This window comes from Acomys russatus, chromosome 1, assembly GCF_903995435.1.
Source record: "Acomys russatus chromosome 1, mAcoRus1.1, whole genome shotgun sequence".
Lineage (NCBI taxonomy): Eukaryota > Metazoa > Chordata > Mammalia > Rodentia > Muridae > Acomys > Acomys russatus.
Genome location: NC_067137.1, coordinates 44969357 through 44983403, shown reverse-complemented (window position 1 = coordinate 44983403; position 14047 = coordinate 44969357). Strand labels below are relative to the sequence as shown.

The following is a 14047-nucleotide window of genomic DNA, read 5'->3' as shown; positions in this document are numbered from 1 at the left end:
CTCTCAGTGTTTCACTACAACTCCATGTGGAGTCCTTGTAGCACCTCAGACCATCCCTGAGTCGGCTTATTTATCCTCCCCATTTCCTCTGTTACTTGAATGTGGGTGCTTCTCCAGATTTCTTGCGAGCTATGGCTTCCTTAAGTATGTTGGCCTTTTGGTCATTCAGCTTTCTGCCAAAGGTTAAAGACTGAATTTTGAATAGTTAGCCTTTATAGGGTTAGCTTTTATCTGGCTATAGATTACAGATTCAAAATCAGAATATAAAAACAACAATGAAGTAAAGAGTTTTAAGTACAACATGGAACATATTAAATGATTTTATCACTTGTAGTTAGTGCACAGAAGTTATTTACAGTGCACTTACTTGCTCATAACTGAAAGTCTTCACTGGTAATACATTTAAAATTTTTTAACTGGTAAACTTGTGTCTGCCTTCTGACTCGCAAAAAAACTAGAATGAAAGTATCCAGATTTATTTCATTTTAGTGTATGTGTGTGTGTAGATGGATAGATGCATGTGAGTACAAGTGCCCTCAGAGGCCAGACGTGTAGGATTCTCTCTGAAGCTGAACATACAAATGGCTGTGATCCTCCCAACCTGTGTGCTGGGAACTGAACTCAGGTCCTCTACAAGAACAGTATGTACTCTTAACCGCCGAGCCATCTCTCCAGCCCCAAAATACCAGGTTATTTTGAAGTACAAATGTTCTACTAATGCCACCTAACTTTCCTGAATGAAATATTTCAGATTGTCCATCATACACAGTATTGTATGAAAAGTAATTCAAGTCAGATTCCTTGGGGTTTTGGTTTTTTTTTTTTTTTCATGTAAATACATGAAATGGAAAAATAATATGAAGTTGTGCATGGAGGCACACCAGTGTAATCTCAGCACCCTAGAGGCTAAGGCAAGAGAATCATCAGGTCCAAGCTAGCATGGGCTATATAGCAAGATCCTGCCTCAAAAAAATAAGTAAAAATAATGAGCAAAAATCATAACATGATATGCCCCAGAGGGTATACCCTGTGCAGCTTTCCACATTCATTGATTCTGTAAGTCAAGGCAGAATTTGGCAAGATCCTCTTTTATTAATAAAGGGAAAAAAAACAGGATAAATTTTGAGTATACAAGCCTCATGAAAAACATTAAAATTAGTAGATTAATAGTTTTTTTGGTTTGTTTTTTTTTTTCCAATACTGAAAATGAAACCCAGGGTTCGCCACATGCTAAGCAAGCACCTTACCGTACAGAAGAGCTATGTGACACACCCAATCATGGGATTTCAAGTAGTACAATACATAATTTTGTTTGCGAACTGTCTTTTTCAGATTTGAAACCAACTTGCATACATGAGGAGTGACTTCATACCAACCACAATGTGTCAAGAAAGAAAAAAAGACCCAATAGAAATGTTTCATTCTGGCCAGCTGGTAAAAGTCTGTGCCCCAATGGTTCGGTATTCAAAGTAAGTCTTGTTAAATGATTAGTGAGCCAATGTTTAGTTTTCCTTATATGTACTAGTCTCCCCCATGCCCGATATTATAATAGTCACTAAGCTGCATAGGCTTTTCAAACTCCTAGCTTTGGAATCATGATTCAGAATTGGTATGTTCAGTTGCTGGTTTGTTTGGTCGTTTCCAGAGAGTCTTATATATCTCAGGCTACCTAAAACTTGTCATGTGGCCTGATCCTTCTGCCTCCATATCCCAAGACCTGGGAGTACAGGTATATGCCACTGTGACTAGCTTAGCGTCATGAATGTTAGGCAAGCCCTGTACCGAGTTACATCCCTAGCCTAGTATCTATAAAAATGGTAATATATTTGGAAACAGTAGATGCTAAATGGATATAAATGTACACTTGCAGGATTTTATGAGACTACGCATCTTGGGCTGCAAATTGAGACCTTATCTCCAAAAAGAGAGGGGGAGGGACACAACAAATAAAGATAGTATTTCCCTCACGGTCATTTTTAACTGTACTAGGTCATGTGTCTGTTGAGCGTTGAATGCCTCATCTTTAACACTGAAGCTCTGAAACCATCAAACAATAATTCTTCATTCCTCACACCCCACACCCCTAATAACCATTATTTTGCTTCCTTTTTCTATGAATTTGACTATTCTAGATGCCTCATGTAGCTTAAATTTGTCTTTTTGAGACTAGCGTTTGTTTGTTTGTTTGTTTGTTTGTTTTTCGAGACAGCGTTTCTGTGTGTAGCCTTGACTTCCCTGGACTCACTTTGTAGACCATACTGGCCTCAAACTCACAGATATCTGCCCACCTGTGCCTCCCGAGTGCTGAGAATAGCTTATTTCACTTAGCATTTTGATAAATATATACTTGAAGATTCATCCACATGTACCAGCCTTTCCGTCCTTATTTACGAGTGGATAGGTAGTCCATTCAGTTACATAACTACATTTGTTTCTTTTTTCATTTGTTGGTAAACATTTAGATTGCTTCCATCTTTTGGCTATTTAAAATAACGGTGCTGTGAACATGGGTTCAGTTCCTTTTTCTTTTCCCAAGACACAGTCTCTCTGTGTAGCCTCTGCTGTCCTGGAACTCACTTTGTAGACCAAGCTGGCCTCGAACTTACAAAGATCCGCCTGCGTCTACCTGCCAAGTGCTGGGATTATAGGTGAGCTCCACTGCACCCAGCCCATTTCAGTTCTTTTGAGCTATGTAGTCTAATGGATCACATGTTAGTTCTGTGTTACCTTTTCAAAGGAAGCATACTGTTTCCATTAAGGCTGCAACTTTGCCTACCCCCCCCCAGTAGCACACAAGGGTCCCATTTCTGCCTACTTTTGACAATACTTATCTTTTTATTCTGCTTCTTAATCAATATATCCTTTCCACTGGATGAACAGTAGAACCCGCTGTGGTTGGATTTGCATTCTCTAATGACTAGTGACATTGAACATCTTCTTGCTTCTTGATTGTTTCTTTATTTTCATTATGAAATGTATGTTCAAATGCTCAGCACATTCCAAATTAGTTTTAAGGTTTTTCACTTGTTTGCTATGCACTGTTGAGGTGTCTTCCCATGTTCCAGATGCTATTCCTACGTGGTTTGCAAATATTTCCTCCTGTGTGTAGCTTGTCTTTTCATCTTAATGGTAGTAAAGCATATTATTTGTATTTGTGTAAGTTTGTTTTAGATGTGAAGTATAAAAAATGTTTGCATGTGTCTGTCTGTGTGTCTGTGAAGGAGGAGGTTCAGGGGGCATATGTGTTATGTATTTCATTCTTTCGAATGGAGGTCAGATCAGCTTGTATATCACTTCTAGGGATTTGATTTGAGTTTAGCAAGCACTTTTACCCACTGAGCCATCCCATTAACCCCTAGTTTTGTACTTTCAATCTTATATACATAAGTTCATTAAGAGTTTTTTTAATATAATTGGTTTTTTTATACTGAGCTTATATCTTATAAACTTGTAGAGCTCACTTACCAATTTCTTCCTTCTCATTCAAAGACTTCAATTACTTTCTCATGCTTGACATGCCCACTGTGTTGAAAAGGGGGGGGGGGAGCAGATGCCATGTGATTTCTTTTTTTTTTTTTTTTCTTTTCTTTTCTTTTCCTTTTCTTTTCTTTTCTTTGTTCTTCAAGACAGGGTTTTCTGTGTAGCCTCTGCTGCCCTGGAACTCACTCTGTAGAGCAGACTGGCCTTGAACTTAAGAGATCCGCCTGCTTGTGCCTCCAATTGCTAGGATTAAAGGTGTGCACCACTACCACCAGCCCTCAGGTGATTTCTTATGAAGGGTCTTCATCAAATGAAGGACACTCCCTACAGGTCTGGTTTTCTGGGTTTTTTGTTTGTTTGTTTGTTTTGTGTGTGTGTGTGTGTGTTTTTGTTTTTTTTTTGTTTTGTTTTGTTTTGTTGGTTCTTTTGGGTTTTGTTTTGGTTTTTAATATTGTATAGGATATTCTGTCTAATGCTATTTGTATATCAACCATCACTTTTAAATTCGCTAGCCTGTTCTTTTGTATGTAATAGATTGTACTGACTGCTAAGGTATGTTAGAGCTTCTAATATAATCAGGTTTCCAGACACTGTGCCATCAGAGAAAAGAAAGGCATCATCTCATCACGGTCAGCATTCCATCTTGATTCTAGCTTGGCTTCCGTTTACATCAGGGAGATAAGGAGTTCCTAGTTAGTGTGGGCAGACGTAAGCGTTCCGGTTCTCTTTGGTACTGGTGGCCTCATGAACTGCAGGGTAGTACTGAAGTCCTGGCTTCCCACTAGGCGTCCTTGTACATTTACAACACGCGCGGCAAGGAAGGAAAAGGCACCCTGTTACTTTGTATTACCGTACACATGGATGTGTACATTCTACACATGATCGCCACTGAGAGCGTGGAGAAGGTAGTCTCAGTAGCCATTGAGAATGAAGGCTCGAGGCACACGCCTTTAATCCCAGCACTTGGGAGGCAGAGCCAGGCAGATCTCTGAGTTTGAGGCCAGCCTAGTTACAAAGTTAGTCTAAGCTATTACACAGAGAAACCCTGTCTCAACAAACCAAAAACAAAATGAAAGCTCCACATACCTCCAAGGCCTACTTGAACACTTCTCTTTTTCTGATCCTTTATAAGGGAGATTTATGTAAGTCCTTTTTTGTCCTCGCTCACTGCTGATTCCAGGTGGCCAACTACTTCCACTTCAAGTCTGGGGTATTTAAAGAAAAAAGAAAAACTCATGGACTTACGGTGCTTTAGTCTCTTGGGATGCAGGGTCACTAGCGTCCCCTTCCTCTCTCTTTTGGGATTTTGTTATGATTGTTTATGAAGGGTATTGCGGTCTTAGCCTGGTGTGGTAGCCTGTAGTTCTAGGGTTCAGGAGGCAGAGCCAAGCAGATCTCTGAGTTCCAGGCCAGCCTGAGCCATGTGGTAAAACCCTGTCTCAAAAACATAAGTACCAAGGATTTTACTCCTACTTAGCAGGTAGGATAACTGAAAGGACATCTCCTTCAGCCAAGCAAAAATTCCTCTAATAAATGCATAATAATTATCTAAATTGAACTTGCAAATGCATATGCTTCAGTTATTTCTAAATTCATGATTACAGTTTTATATGCTCACAGGTTGGCTTTTAGAACATTAGTAAGAAAATACTCTTGTGATCTGTGTTACACACCAATGATAGTTGCCGCTGATTTTGTCAGATCTGTAAAAGCCAGAGACAGTGAATTTACTACAAACCAAGGTATGTAAAACCTGCAGTTTGCTGACTTTGTAAAAAAAAAAATTATCATTATTGTTGAGATTATTGTGAGCTATTTTAAGTGTCTTTGGTGTTTTAAAAATCAATGTGGAAGTCTTTTACCATGTCAGTGATCTACCAAAATGTAAAGTCAGTCGTTCTTGAAGTCGCCAGCTTCAGTAGAACAAGCTCCTGTTTGGTGTCTATCATCTGTCTTCACTCACACTCTCCTCTACAGCTCAAAATGACTTGTTTATGGTACAGATTTGGTCATGTCTGTTCCCTGCTCACAATCCTCCTATAACTCCCTCTGCCTAAAATATGGCTTCAATAAGATTCCCAGACCAGAGATTACTTCATTATTGGAAACTTGTTGGAAATGAATGTTTCCAGGCTCCCCTTTAGGCCTGTTGCCTTAGAAACTCTATGTTTCCAAAAGCCATACAAGTGCTCTAATCTTGCTAACAGTTGAGAATCCCAGTCTGGAGGCTAGAGTCCGCACCTGAGGGAAATGAGCAAAGTCCTTCATGATCCAGCTGTTGAACATCTGCAGCCTCAGAACTCTGAGCATGTCTTGTTCTTAACCCCCCTACCTAGACTATTGTTCCTAGTCACGCCTGTTACACACACACACACACACACACACACACACACACACACACACACACACACACACAATAGATGGATGGATCACACACTCGCTCACCCTCTATCTCTCTCATACACTCTCTCACTCTCATCTCTCTATCTCTTTCAAACACACAAACACACACATACCTCTCTGGAAAGCTACAGTTCATGGCTCCTAATCCAGCATTCAAAACCTGTAACTAAGGAACACTTCTTGGTCACTGTACACTCATCTCTTTGCTCAAAAGCAAAGGCTCCTTTATTGTCCTTAATACCGCCGTATTATTGTTTTCTTTTCATGTGCCCATTTCTCCCACTAAATTATAGGTTCCTAGAAGGCATGAGCCTTGTATGCTTAGCTGCTAACGGTTCTGAAAATATATGAGATCAATAAGTGGCTGTTAAAGTAGAGCTCTATAACTGGGATACTAACAGGGACATGTCCCCTGCACGCCAATGGAGGGGGAACATGCTCTTTCTCATTAGCTCCCAAGCCGGAGAATTGCTGTACAAATCTGTAATCAGGGCAAAAAAGAGGTAATGTCCAGAAATGTGCCTTTTATAAACATCCAGTGAATTTTATAGGAAATCTTAAAAAAAATAATAAGATAAAGTCTTTGAAATGTTAAAATGCATCTTTCCAGAATTTAACACTATCCAAAGATGAGAAAAATATGTTCTTTAAGACCAAGGAAAGCCGATACATTTGGCTGTCTATGTAAGCATAGAAATGTACTTTAAGAACACATGGTACACAATAAGGCCAATCTCATTCTTTTAAAAAAAAATTATAAATAAATTACAAAAACAAAAACAGTGGGGTGTGGTAGAAAATACCTTTAATCCCAACACTTGGGGTGCAGGGCCAGGCAGGTCTCTGGAGTCTGAAGCCAACCTAGTCTATGTAATGAGATCCAGGCCAACGAGGGCTAAAAAGTGAGACCCTATCTCGAAGGAAGGAAGGAAGGAAGGAGCCATTAAAAATAGAAAAATGTGAAAAGTACAAATAAAGATGCACAGAGATTGTGTAGTCCGTGTAGGTGAGTTGAATGGAAACAGTCACCCTTCATGTTACATGTTAATGAGCATCTGTAAACTCGTAGAAGATAACTTAGAAGTATCCATGTTAAATACCAGGCAGTGTTTCATGTTTATTCAACAGTTATAAGCATGGATGCAGTTTAGACAGCAATATATAGAGCATCCATATAGGAGCATGTGCCACTAAGTAAAAGAAAACACATCTGAGTACACTTTCCAGATACATGAAGAAGGCATAGCTGTATGTTTGGAGTGCTCACGTTCACTTCCATGTCACAGGTACACACAGACAGTCATTCTGGAATACACTAATCCCACCCTTAAGAAAGGGGATCTTCCGGGCTACACAGAGAAACCCTGTCTCAAAAAACCAGAGAGAGAAAAAGAGAGGCCCATTGTGGTGGTGCCCACCTTTAATCCCAGCACTCAGGAGGCAGAGGCAGGTGGGTCTCTGTGAGTTCAAGGCCAGCCTGGTCAGTCAAGCCTACACCGAGAAACTGTCTCAAAAAAGAAAAAGAAGGGGTGTCTGTTTGTTAGCAGTGCTGTACTGCTTTTCATTTTGTAAATTTTGTACTTTTTTATTTTGGTTGTGTGATTGTTTCTTTTCTGTGGATTTTAATGTTGGGCTGTCTTTTTTTAAACAGGTGATTGCCCGTTGATTGTTCAGTTTGCTGCTAATGATGCAAGACTTTTATCTGATGCTGCTTTTATAGTCTGCCCCTATGCCAATGGAATAGATATTAACTGTGGTTGCCCTCAGAGGTAAAGGTCAAAGAAATTAGAACGGTTTTCAAAGAGATTAGAAGAAAAAATATGACGGGAACATGGTAAAATACCTTTATAGTGTTCCAAAAGTCAAAAGGGGCAAACCTGAGTTCCAGCCCTGCACCCCACATGATGGAAAGAGAAAACCAACCCCACACAGTTGTCCTCAGACCACTACATGCACACTACACACACACACACACACACACACACACACACACACATACATTAACAATAATTAATCAAACTCTAAAGGGAAGACAAGTTAAAGCACTATGGTTCTAAGCAAGAATTTTAAAAGGTCACTTAGGAACATAACTTCAAATGTCTTTTATGATGTCTCACATGATTTATAGATTTGATTATTTTCTTCTCTTCATCATCACTAGCTATCATTTGTTTTGTTTTGGGGTTTGTTTGTTTGTTTTGGTGGGGGCTCAGTTGTGATAAACACTAGGAGCAAAAGCAGCTTGGGCAAGAAAGGGTTCCTCTCTGCTTACAACTCCTAAGTCACAGTACAGCACTGCGAGAAGACAAGACAGGAACTGAAGCAGAGACCATGGTTAACACCACTTACCAGCTACTTTCTGCCTTGAACTAGTTAGTTTTCTATTGCCATGACAAAACACCATGGCCAAGGCAATTTATAAAAGAGAGAATGTATTAGGGACTTACAGATTCAGAGGGTGAATTAATAGCCATTACAGCTGCAAGCATGGCAGCAGACAGGTAGGCACAGCACTGAAGAAGTAGCCGAGAGCTTACATCGTAAGATACAACCATGAGACAAAGAGAACTAGCTGAGAATGGTATGGACTTTTGAAAGCTCAAAGCCTACCACCAATGCCACACCTCCTAACCCTTCCCAAATAGTTCCATCAACTAGGGAACCAAGCATTCGAGTGTGTGAACAAATGGGGCCACCACATTCCACTCCCTTCCCACCCGCGCCCCCATGTACCCATAGGCTTATATCCATACCATAATACAAAATGCATTTAGTCCAACTTCAAACGTTCCCATAGTCTCTCACAGTCTCAGCACTGTTTAAAAGTTAAAATTCTATTCAGAGACTCAAAGCAATCTCTTCATTGTGACCTCCTATTAAAGTCATATAGCAAATTGCATACTTCAAACATACAGTGGCACAAAATATTCATTGCCATTTTTAAAGGGAGGAAAGGGATCATAGTGAAGAAATACTGAGCCAAAGCAGACTGAAACACAGCTGAGCAAACTTCAGAACTCTATAGCTCTATGTCCAATATCAAAGGGTTTAGCTGGCTCCTCTTCCAGCTTTGCTGACTAGAGTGCTCATCTCTCTTTTGGGCTCGTCCCACTCCATGTATGCAGCTCTTGCTGGCAAGTATCCTATGGCTCTGGTGTCTTCAACCCAACCCAGACTTCATTTTTTTTTCCAAGATGGAGTTTTCTCTGTGTAGCCTTGGCTTCCTGGACTGGCTTTGTAGACCAGGCTGGCGGAGATCTGCCTGCCTCTGTTCCCTCAGTGCTGGCTTTACAGGCATGCGCCACCTTGCCTGCCTCAGACTTCATTTTTACAACTTCACGCAGTGGCCTTTCTGGGCCTCCATGGAAGGGCTCCCCAGCCACACACTTTCCCTCAGCAGCTCTCCTTAACTACAGAGGAAGGTTTCCACAATACCCTTTCTCTGATAATCACGTGGCTGAAGCTGCCAAGTTCAGTGGCCTTCTTGACATGGAGTCTGGCTCTCTTCTTGAAGTATATTTGCATACTCTTTGAACCCCAGTTGTTTTTTAGGTACAGAAATTTCCTTAGGCCTTTTCCTTTCATGAGTTAGAGGATTAGCTGGGTGGGGTCTTCCACTGAGGGCACTACTTCCTTTGTTCCGTCTCCTTATCTCTTGTAAGCACAAGCCTTGGCTCCAACATTGAATTCCTTTTCTCCTAAAAATGTACATTCTGCATTTCTTTTTGCCCTGCTTCCTCTTTTTCACTGTAGATCTGCCTGAGAGTTATCTGATGACTAAAGCAGTAGTGTCTTAGGAAAACAAGCTGTATTGAAATCTCCTCTGCCCCACGACTCTTCAGCTTAGCCTCAGGCAGATTACTAGGACAAAGGCAAGAAGCAGCCATGTTTTATGCTGAAATATCACAAGAATGGTCTCTGGGCCAGTTGCTAATATTGTTCCCTTCTGAAACCTCTTGGCCTCTGTGATCCACGTTGCTCTCAGAACTAGTTTCTTCCAAGCTCCTACTAGGATGCCTGTTAAGCTCCACATACAGCACTCTACCACCTTTCTAGCCCAAGTCTTTCACATTCCTCCAGTAACAGCACGATCAGCCCTTTCACTGCAGTACCCCATTTCTGGTACCAACTTCTGTTTTGGTTACTTTTCTATTTCTGTGACAAAACACCATGACCAAGGCAACATACAAAAGAGTTGTTGAAGGTTTACAATTTCAGCAGATGAGTCCATGACCACTATGGTGGGGAGCATGGCTCCAAACAGGCAAGCATGGTGCTGGAGCAGTAGCTGAGAGCTTACCTCTGATCCAGCAGACAAGGCAGAAAGAGTGGGCTGGAAACCTCAAAGCCCACTGCCAGTGATATGCCTCCTCCAACAAGGCCACACTTCCTAATCCTTCCCAAACAGTTCCACCAACTGGGGAACCAAGCATTCAAATATATGAGCCTATGGGGATCATTCTCACTCAAACCCACCATACTCAACATGATTTCTTATACAACTCAGGATCCCTGCCTCGCCAGGGGTAGCACAGCACACACTAGGCTGGGCCTTTATACATCAAACACTAAACAAGAAAATGTACCACAAAGATACCCATGGACCAATCTGATGAAGACATTTTTCTTAGTTGAGGTTCTCTGTTCCCAGATGACTAGTTTCTGTCAAGTTAATATAACTAACCCATATGTAACTAGTTCTTTGAGAGTCTAATGTTTACAGCAACCTCAGAAGTGCATTTTTACTGCCATGTCAGTCATGTCTCTAAAAGCTGATTTTAATTAGCTTGCTATATAGTGACCTTGCTGTATCACAGCTACTTGACTGGGTCTAAGTAACTGAGTCAGAATGTGATGTACTTAATAAACTCCTCTGCTGGCACTACTCGGTTATCTGCCAATAGCCAGAATATGCCCAAATCAAGGATAAATCAAAGGTTCAAGTGTAACATAAGCCAAATCGGATGAGACATTTGTAGACTCATTAGGAGAATTAGATAAGCTGTTTAGTGCTGTTGGAATGCTGAGAACCAAAAATATCTTTCTATTCTTGAGTCTGATAAAACCTCTTGTTATGCACAATAAACATCAAATTTGGAATTTTAAAAATTTGAAGTAATTGGAGCTAATATGAACACCTAAATCTGTTTTGCTTGAATGAATCCTAATTTAATATTCTTACTTAGCTAGTGAAAAACCATTTCCCAGTACTTTTTGGTCTAGGCAAGTATTTTTTGTTCTCATGAAACGATTTAGAAATGTTGATCTATGAGTTTGATTTAGTACCACATTCTACCCAACTAAGCTAACCAACCAGCCAGCTGTAGACCTATGAATTATAAACATCTGCTTCATGCCAGATCACCAGAAAGAGGAGAGACTGACACAGGCGTTTAGAATTTTACCTTCCACCTTCCCTTTCATTTGTTTACACTCTGCCTATTGTGCTTCATCGAGGTGGGCAATGGCAGATGGGTACGGAGCTTGCTTAATAAACAAGCCGGAGCTTGTCCGCGATATGGTGAAACAAGTGAGAAACCAAGTGGAGAATCCTAGATTTTCAGTTTCAATTAAAATAAGGTAATCACAGTGTTTCAATGTACTGACAAGTTAATATATTACTTGGACAGTTTAAAAATATTCCTATTGTCTAGTGATGTGGAGGCATCTATCATAAATAAATTAGAAGCTGGTATGTGGAAATATTGAAAAATGTTTGTCTAGCAAATAAACATAAGCCTCATTCTGAAATTATAACCCTGATCAGTAATGTCCTCTTTTTATTTCTTACAAAAAGCAGAACATTTCTAATTAAAAGATTTCATCAAACCATCAACTTTCTCCAGATGCTACTTAGCTGATGCTAAGAAACATCCCTAGTAACAAGAAAACAGGAAAGCTATTTGTACTAAAATTTAACAATTAAAAGAAAAGGAACCAAGATTCCAATTTAGGGGGCATGCACCCCATTTATTAGGATAACCTTTGTTTATCTGTGCCAGTATGCTGATGACTCTTAAAGTCTCAAAGCCAAAAAGGAAAAGCAGTGGGAGGGGAAGACATTTGTCACCATATTGTTTCCAAAAGTCCAATAACTAAAGCCAAAGTCCTGAATGGGAACCAGTCACTGAACAAAATCTTATTAATCATGGCATGAAGTGATAATACAATATAACAGATGAAGTGCCAGAGTTAGGTTAGCATTAAAATCTGTATGCTATTAACAGCTGCAATATTGAAATTATAGGATCCATGATGACCTGACAAGAACCATAGATCTTTGCCGAAAGGCTGAGGCAACAGGAGTGTCCTGGATTACAGTTCATGGAAGAACAGTTGAAGAAAGACACCAACCAGTCCACTATGATGCCATTAAAATGATAAAGGAAAATGTGTCTATACCCATAGTTGCTAATGGAGACATAAGAAGCTTGAAAGAAGCAGAAAATGTGTGGCAGATGACTGGGACAGATGGTAAGCAATAAACACTGGGATTTTTTTTTTTTTTAATCATTTAATAAGGATGAAAAAATGAGGGTGAGGAAGTAATTTGATTTTGTGTTTAACATTGAACTATATTATTATAATGCTGTCAGCTCTTCTCCTTAGAAGATTATTTTAGAAGCAATGGCAGGATTTTGCTGCCACTGTCATATCTATTGACCAATAAATCACCTACAGAGGCCTATGTTTGGTTTTGTTTTATCTTTAAAAAGCACTTAGAACACCAGAATAGAAGTGAGTTAGTGAACTTGGGTGGGCACAGGAGCTCCAGAATTGCCATGTAGTCCACCCCTTACATATTAACCAACCAGCACTGTAGTAACTGATGCTACATGGAAGTAAATACATTTGTTGACTCTGTTTTTTAGTAATTAAACTTTATTATGTAACCCAACTAGCTTATAAAAGAAGGAAAAAGGTTAAAGGGACAAAAGAGTGAACCTTCCGGTAGCCGTTCCACGGGACGGATCCTTAGGTGTCTCTCTGGCCGGCGTGTTGATCTAGCTTGTCCGCTGCTGCCTGCACGCTCTCCCTGCAGCCGACTTTGTTATTTTCTCTTCCCCAACTCTCTCAGTCACGTGAGAAGGACCGGCTCCTTCTCCCGGTGAGGGTCTATTAAAAAGACAATAGTCCAGGTGGGGTTCCCAGGTCTGCTTCCCGAATTCCAGACCCAAGATGGCTCCACTCAGTCTGTCACAAGGTATTTATGGGGTGCCCCAAGGGTAAAGCCCGCCAAGACTGCTCCCACCTGTGACAAAGCTTACTCCTTCCCACATACATTGAACTCTAAGCAGGCTGATTCATGACAACCTGGATGTCTCCTAAAGAAACAACGAAGTGCCAGGCTGCAGTGGCACACACCTTTAATCCCAGCACTTGGGAGGCAGAGGCGGGCCAATCTCTGTGAGTTCGAGGCCAAACTGGTCTACAGAGGGAGTTCAGGACAACCAGAGTGTTACACAGAGAAACCCTGTCTCAAAAGCAAAAAAAGAAAAGAAAAGAAACAAACAACAAAGCCAGTTAACTAATATCGATGTCCTTTAAAAACTGGTATAAAGCTGGCAGTGGTGGTGCACGCCTTTAACCCCAGCACTCAGGATGGCAGAGTCAGGCTGATCTCTGACTTCAAGACCAACCTAGTCTACAGAGTGAGTTCCAGGACAGCCAGAGCTACACAGAGAAACTCCGTGTTCATAAAAAGAGAAAGAAAGAAAAAATAGTTGTATAAAGACAATTTGTTTATCCGTGGCACCAGAATCAACTTATTTCTTATTGTATTACATTAATTTTAACAGTATTCTGAAATCTTAAAATAATACTCTTTGAAAATAATACTCTTGCATTAAATTTGAACTAATAACCATGGATTCTTAGTTTATGAACAGATATGTTGTGCTTTAATTTGCAGGTGTGATGGTTGCAAGGGGACTTCTAGCAAACCCAGCTATGTTTGCTGGATATGAAGAGACGCCACTGAAGTGTATCTGGGACTGGGTTGACATCGCCCTTGAACTTGGAACTCCTTTCATGTGTTTCCATCAACATTTAATGTACATGATGGAAAAGATAACATCAAAGCAGGAAAAAAAGGTCTTTAATGCTCTGTCAAGTACATCAGCAGTCCTGGACTACCTCACAGACCATTATGGTGTCTGACTCT

At 40.4% G+C, this 14047-nt stretch overlaps 1 protein-coding gene across 2 annotated transcripts; it reads left to right on the top strand.

Annotated features, from left to right (window-relative positions):
* The first annotated feature begins 1279 nt into the window (after positions 1-1279).
* Positions 1280-14047, top strand: Dus4l (dihydrouridine synthase 4 like). 2 transcript variants are annotated; one of them, XM_051144663.1, is made up of 6 exons: positions 1280-1469; positions 5101-5222; positions 7535-7652; positions 11341-11463; positions 12131-12357; positions 13796-14047. In XM_051144663.1, exons 1-6 carry the CDS (start codon positions 1354-1356, stop codon positions 14041-14043), a joined length of 954 nt encoding a protein of 317 aa, XP_051000620.1. In that variant the 5' UTR covers positions 1280-1353; the 3' UTR covers positions 14044-14047. The 2 variants fall into 2 exon arrangements, with proteins under 2 accessions (XP_051000620.1, XP_051000629.1); XM_051144672.1 differs by having other exon boundaries at positions 1332-1469; positions 5085-5222.

Coding starts and splice junctions, on each gene's coding strand:
- Dus4l (XM_051144663.1), top strand. CDS start 1,354: ATGAGGAGTGACTTCATACCAACCACAATGTGTCAAGAAAGAAAAAAA. Junction 11,464..12,130: donor TCAGTTTCAATTAAAATAAG/GTAATCACAGTG, acceptor TTGAAATTATAG/GATCCATGATGACCTGACAA. Junction 12,358..13,795: donor GCAGATGACTGGGACAGATG/GTAAGCAATAAA, acceptor TTTAATTTGCAG/GTGTGATGGTTGCAAGGGGA.